Source organism: Balaenoptera physalus, assembly GCF_965194825.1.
Source record: "Balaenoptera physalus genome assembly, chromosome: 7".
Classification (NCBI taxonomy): Eukaryota; Metazoa; Chordata; class Mammalia; order Artiodactyla; family Balaenopteridae; genus Balaenoptera; species Balaenoptera physalus.
Genome location: NC_138886.1, coordinates 97,551,005 through 97,557,563, shown reverse-complemented (window position 1 = coordinate 97,557,563; position 6,559 = coordinate 97,551,005). Strand labels below are relative to the sequence as shown.

Genomic DNA, 6,559 nt, shown 5'->3' with positions numbered 1-6,559 from the left:
CTCTCATTAGCTCAAGGGCTCTGTAACTGTCCTGCCAGCTCCACTAACTGTGAGACTCTGTGCCTCAGTTTCCTCCTTGGTAGGATAGAGACAGTTGTAGGACCTTCCTCAGAGGGCAGTTGTGAGGCGTGAATGCGCTAATATAGGCCAGATACTTAAACAGGTCCCAGCACACCCAGCCCTTAAACAGTTCAGGACCAAGCTGATCTGATTATTATCATCGCCTTCCCAACGCTCACAGCATGCTGTTAACTTTATTTCTCTTTGCCCATTGCTGTCCCTTCGGCTGTTAGCCCCAGGGTCTTGCCCACAGGACAACACCTGCTAAATGAACTGCTGTTCTATTGAAGGACTGTTCGTTCGTGGCCCTCCCATGCCCCCTTGTGGTCGCTCTCAGTATTGCCCCAAGGCACCAAGTGGGACTCTTTCCTGCAGGTTTGGGGACTGGCTCAGGGTCCGTACAAGGCTCTGAGCACCCAGGCAGGACCATGCAAAGCAGACTGGGCTGCCGGCGGGGCTAAGCTCCCCACTTGCACAGAGACGATGGCAACATGTGTCTGATGGGCACAAGGGGTAGAGGGCAAGACTTGGGGGAGGAGGAGCCTTTGAGGGGAGAGGGAGCCCTAGGAGGAGGGGGATCCTAGGGGAATGTGAGCCAGGGGGAGGGTAATCCCCTTGCCCTCAGCCTACCCTGCAGAGGCTGCTTTCCCGGAGAGTCCACTGCACCTGCTTGCTAACCTGCAGGGGCTCCCCAGGGCCTGCCACATTCCCCACTGTGTGGACACCCTCCGCCTGCTCTGAGCCAGCTCCAGACCTACCTCCCACCATCTGACCACCCTGAGGTCTGGTCACTTGCCCTGGGGCCTTTGCTTGTGTTGCTGAAGACAATTTCATCTCATGGGCTGCTCCAGGGAAGCTTCCAGACCCCCTTCATTCACCTGGAGTGTAACACAACACCATGGGTGTGTCTCATCACAGCTTGTCCTACTGTACAAGTGAGCAGGTGGCAGTGTGGGTCCCAGGCAAGGCCCACGCTTCCCAAGAGGAGCAGGGGAACAGGTGCCCCCTCTGAGCTTGGAGTCCTCCTTGGCAAAATCGGCCCCGATGAAGCCTCTGGAAGTTTCTCAACACTGAGCCTGGAACACAATAGGTGCTCAGGAAATGACTGTAAAATTCAGCTGAAATTTGGAAGCCGACTTAAGGGGCAATTTGTTTATTTATGCCATGTTCAGTACACAGGACACAGCCTCATGTGAGTCTCAGTCAGACAGAACTAGGCAGCCTGCAGTAAAAAAACAGCTCCCAACATCTCAGAGGCCTAACATGCAACCCTTCATGTTTCCTCTTGCAACCTTTGTTGCTGGTCAGGTGGCTCTCCAGGACCCTGCTGCTGGCATCCTGCGGCCCCCAGAAGCTGCCTCAACACGATGGTGGTGTTCCACTTACACCTGTCACCAGGAGGCTGAGAAATTATGGTGAGCAAGGGACAATCCTGGAGCACTCAAGTCTCATCCATGGAGGGCTTCAGTGTGGGCCTCAGTTTACCTACCTGTTAAATGAGGGGTCCGTGGGGCCGGGCAGGGAGCTTGCTCAGCCCCTCCCCTCCCAGTTCACTGCCACAGGGCTGTTGGCCCTGCATGGAGATGGGGAGAAGACCCTGGAAGGGCCACAGCCAGCACCAAGCACAGAGTGACACAGGCCCCTTGCTGCCCCTGCTGCAGGCACACCCAGAAATGCATGCCTCTGGTCCACCTACAGACATTCCCGCACACAAGTGCAGCTGGCGCCACAGTGATGGCCCAGGGCACGACCAGGCCATGCTGCACCAGGATGGTGTGGGTGCAGCCCAGGATAGGGCCTAGGGCCAGGGAAGAGGCTCTGGGTACCTTCTGGGAGGTCCTTCCCAAGCCTAGGGCCCTAGGTCCCAGATGGCCCTCTGAAGACCCAGTCCCTACAGCCATGCTGGGGTGGGAAGACCCAAGAAGCACCCAGATAGCTCAGCCTCAAGGACTCCAGCTCAGAGGCTGGGCAGCCAGAGCCAGGCCTCAGGGGGGTGGGCTGTACAGAACAGCCCAGGGCTTGGCACGGTCCCCCAGCGGCTGTGGGGTGAAGGGGTGGGGACCCCTGGGGAAGCCACAGGGCAAGATCTGGCTGGATCTGGGCAGGGACAGGACAGCTGCCAGGAGGGTGAATGCCCAACCTTGGGGTTTGCAGAGGCCCCTCTTGCGGGGTTCAGCGGAGCGAATTCAGGCTGTGGAGCTGCCTTGGCTGAACACTGCATACCAGGGCCCAGCAATGTCTGAGATGCCTGGCAGCTGGGGCAGCCCCAGCGTGGGCCTAGGGTCTCCTCTGTGGCAGTCCCCTCTGGCCAGTTGGTCATTCTTTCTCCCTAATCCTCGATCCTCACTGTGCCCTGCACTGTGCATCTGTGTATGCGTGGGGGGGGGGAGGGGTCTGCTTTTGTTCATTTGTTGGGAATAACATCAGCTCTTTTTGGCTGCATTGGGTCTTCGTTGCTGCATGTGGGATTTCTCTAGTTGTGGCGAGCGGGGTCTACTCTTCATTGTGGTTCGTGGGTTTCTCACTGGGTGGTTTCTCTTGTTGCGGAGCACGGGCTCTAGGCGTTCGGGCTTCAGTAGTTGCAGCGCATGGGCTCTAGGGCACGCAGGCTTCAGTAGCTGTGGCACGCGGGCTCAGTAGTTGTGGCTCACGGGCTCTAGAGCGCAGACTCAGTAGTTGTGGCGCACGGGCTTAGTTGCTCCACAGCACGTGGGATCTTCCCGGACCAGGGATTGAACCTATGTCCCCTGCATTGGCAGGTGGATTCTTAACCACTGCACCATCAGGGAAGTCCCTAACATCAGCTTTAGACTGAAATCCTGCACATGTTCTCCGGTGCCTCTCACCGGACTCAACTAAACTGCACACCTGTGAACACTAAGAAGGTACTAGAGGATGCTAGGGGCTGGGGCTGGTACTGTCAGGGTCTCAAAGGCTGCCCACTCTGACCAAGAGTCTCGTCTGCCTGCTCCTGCAGACTGGCTCAGGGTGCTGCAGCTTTGGGGTGCAGGGCAGTACATATGCCCTGTGGGCAATCCAAAGGCTTCCCAAGGGGAAAGGTGGCAGCCAGGGCTGGGCCTGGGTAGGGGGCCTGGCCTGACTGCTCACCCTCACACCCAGCCCACTCACTGGCCCACTCGTCTCCCCAGCGTCGAGGATCCCCACCGTCCTCACTCCCAGAGTGGATGACAGTGAACAAGGCAGAAATGACACAGACATGGTTCTGTACAAAACCTGAAATATTTTTACTCTTTTAAAACTTTGATCTAAGTTACCTTAGACCTCATGAACTCGATACAAGAGTAATATGAATTGGGAAATAAAACACTTTAATAGCCACAATAAACTTTGTTAGAAATGTACATGTTGCCAAAATAATAATAATAAAATTAAAAAAATAAAAGAGAGATAGAGAGAGGAAGAGAGAGAACAGCTTGATGGCCAGGTTAGATTATATAAATGTTCAACAAGGACAGGAAAGGAAACCTTCAAAACGCCGGGTCGGAATAGTGAGGGCCCCATGAGGCTCGCCCCTCCCAGCCTCTGGGTCCTGGGGCTGCATCCCCCAAACAGGATGAGCAAGGGTGGCAAGGCCCACGCAAAGCTGCCTCTCCTCATGGACAGAACACCCAGGGATGGGCATATAAACAAAGCTCATAAGAAATGTACAAATATAAAAAGCTACAAACATTAATAAATTACAGCATCACAAAACACAGAAACACTTCACAAGGTGCTAGTAAAATAACTGTACCCCCACCCCCTTCATCAACAAGAAGGAAAGAAAGAGCTGGTATTCAAGTTGAAGATTCCTCTTCAAATGTGTCTGAAATAGATCTTTTGTGTACTGTTTGCTTCTGTAAAGACAGATATAAGGCTGCAAAGACATCACTTGTTTTTCAGGCAATACCTTAGTTCCTAAAAGAAAAAATAATAATAATAACCATAATAATACAAAGAAAGAAGGAAAAGGAAAAGCATCGGAAACCCAACTGTTCATCATACTCGGCAAAAAACTCGTATAAATGTTAATGAAGGACTCTATAGAAAGAAATTCCTAAAGATACTTTTACTCTTATAAAAAAGAAGTTATTTAAAAAGCTATTTACACGCTACATTCTATGAAAAATATGCTTCAGGAAATACATCTAAAATTAAAATACAGGATTGCCTGAGAAACAAATCCAGCCCCTCCGTGTCGATGGGCAGACACGTGGTCCAGGAGCCACCCATGCGCTCGACACCAAACGTTAACAGGTGACAAGACAGAAGTGCCTGGCCCCCAAGTCCTCGGGCCACCCGGCCACCATCTGCCCCACCAGGCATATGGCGGGGTGCCTTGGCTGGGAAGTGCTTCTCGGAGTATAGATGGTCAGGCTGGACGGGGCCCACCCATGTAGCTTAGCCTGGGCCCCCTGGGCCCCACACTGTGGCTGGGCCTGAACCCTTCCCTGGGGACCCCATGATGGCTTCCCCCCCAACACTGACACACTGACCCTGCTGATGGCCCCAGCCAGCCCTGAGAAATGCCCCAGGCATTCAGGGTGCAACACCCACCATCCGGCCCACCACCCACCAGCCGGGGAGCACAGAGGCTCCTCTCCTGGCTGGGCCCAACAGTCTCTGGACTTGTCTGAGAATCACTTGGGAAGAGAAGGGGGGCACATACACACCCCGATCTCTCCTCCTCTTCCTCTCTAGTGTTCTTTGCCTTTTTTAAAGCCTCTGGAGGCTACCAGCCTGTGGCCAGCTCAGACTCTGGGCCTGGTGAGCATTGGCTCACTCCTCCTTCCTTGAAGGACTCATGCTCCCAGCAGAGCTGCAAAGGCCCTGCAATCACACCCATGCTCGGGGATGCCTGGAGACTGTCCTGAAACTGGAATGGTCCTCAAACTGGCAGGGCCACGTTTCGGGAACTGGTCACTCTAAGCAACTTGAGAAAGGACGTCTGTCCGTATTGGCGAGCTCCGCCCGCTGAAGCAACAGATGCTCATGTGAGGGGGATGGTTGCCGGGAAGAGGCCAGGCCCTCCCTGGGGTGAGGCAGCAAGGCCACCCTCCTGGGGGCTGATGTTTTAGCAGGGCTCCAAGGGTCCTGAGCGGAGCAGAAGGATCCTGGCTTTCCAAACTTTAAAGGAGCAGTTTTCCATTCCGATGAATTTTCAAAATTTTCCCAAGCCTCTGTTTGGCAGTGGCCATGCCCTTTTTTGTACGCTTTCCTGGGGGAGGCACAGACACAAAAAAGACAGATGAGTGACAGGAGCAGCATGTGGGATGGGGGTCTGTAACCCTCCTGAGCCCCGACCCTGTCTGTAAAATGGGCCTGCAATTCCCAGGTCCAGGGAGTCCTGAATCCCTCCAAAACCACCAATTGTCAGCAAAGCGCCCCACTCAGAGGCTATGTCGACAAGGGGCTGGGCCGTGGTGAGTAGGGTAGGGACAGGCCAGGGATGGCATTAGGGCCACCTAGAGCCACACCCCCCATGTCCATGGCCGGCTGGGCCTCACGCCCATGGTGCAGGGCGCCCGGGGGTGACAGTGGGGATACCACGAGACCCGGCCAGCCGTCCCACCCCTAATTCACACAGAGGAGCCTGGGTCACCTTAGGCTCCTCCCAGCGAATCCTCGGCAAACCACCAACCACACTCTGACTTCAAGCCAGGCCCCAAAGCCGAGGCCCTGGGAGTCTGAAGGGCCAGACCTAACTCCAAAGTAACCAGAACCCCCCTGGTGAGTAACCAGAGCTCTTGGTCTTGAAAGGGACCATTTGTTCCACATACTGACTGAGTGCCTGGCCATACACACACTCATGGCTGCAGGGACAAGGGAGACCTGTGGTCATCCACAGGGACAGTCTGCAAGTCTAGGTGACTCAGGGTCGGCGGGCAAGGTACCTTTGGCAGCGGTGTTGTTGGGGGATGACGAGGAGGGCCTCCTCGTGGTGAGGAAGACCCCAGGGGCCATGGGCTGAGAGGCACGGCCGGCTTGGGCCCCAGCAAAGGCGCCGGCTGCCGTGTACTCGTGGTCAACCAGGCTGCTGCTGTGGGACTCTGGTGGGGGCTCAGGTGAGCTACCCTCCTGTGAGGCCTGGCTGCTGGCCGTGCTGGTGGAGGCTGGGGTGGTGGAGGCTGGGGTGGTGGAGGCCGAGGCGGTGGAGGCCGAGGTGGTGGAGGCCGAGGTGGTGGAGGCCGAGGTGGTAGAGGCCGAGGTGGTGCCGGCTGAGGTGGTGCTGGCAGAGGCAGAGGCGGAAGGGGAGGTGGTGTTGGGAGCCAGCTTCCTTTTGGTGTTCTTTTTCTTTTTGCTTTTCTGCTCCTCCTTTGAACAAAACATGCAGGTGTGTCACCCCACAGGGCTGGCCAGGTTTCGGACACTGGGAAGCAGCCTGCAGCCTGGGAGCAGCCTGGTCTGCTGTGCACAAGGCTTCTCCCATGGAGCTGAGCAAGCCAGCACTGCAGGAGCAGAAAGGGCTGGACCACGCCCAAGCCCCACCTCCAGCCAC

The 6,559-nt window shown here is 55.8% G+C and overlaps 1 protein-coding gene across 2 annotated transcripts in view; it reads right to left on the bottom strand.

The window, feature by feature from the left end:
- Positions 1–3,281: 3,281 nt before the first annotated feature.
- Positions 3,282–6,559, bottom strand: part of PHF2 (PHD finger protein 2) — a 94,357-nt gene continuing 91,079 nt past the window's right edge. For both annotated transcript variants that reach the window (XM_082469607.1, XM_082469608.1), the window contains exons 21-22: positions 5,955–6,375; positions 3,282–5,278 (exon numbers count right to left, since the gene is read on the bottom strand). In XM_082469607.1, coding sequence (XP_082325733.1) covers positions 5,190–5,278; positions 5,955–6,375 — 510 coding nt within the window. In that variant the 3' untranslated portion in view covers positions 3,282–5,189. The remainder of the gene's footprint in view (positions 5,279–5,954; positions 6,376–6,559) is intronic.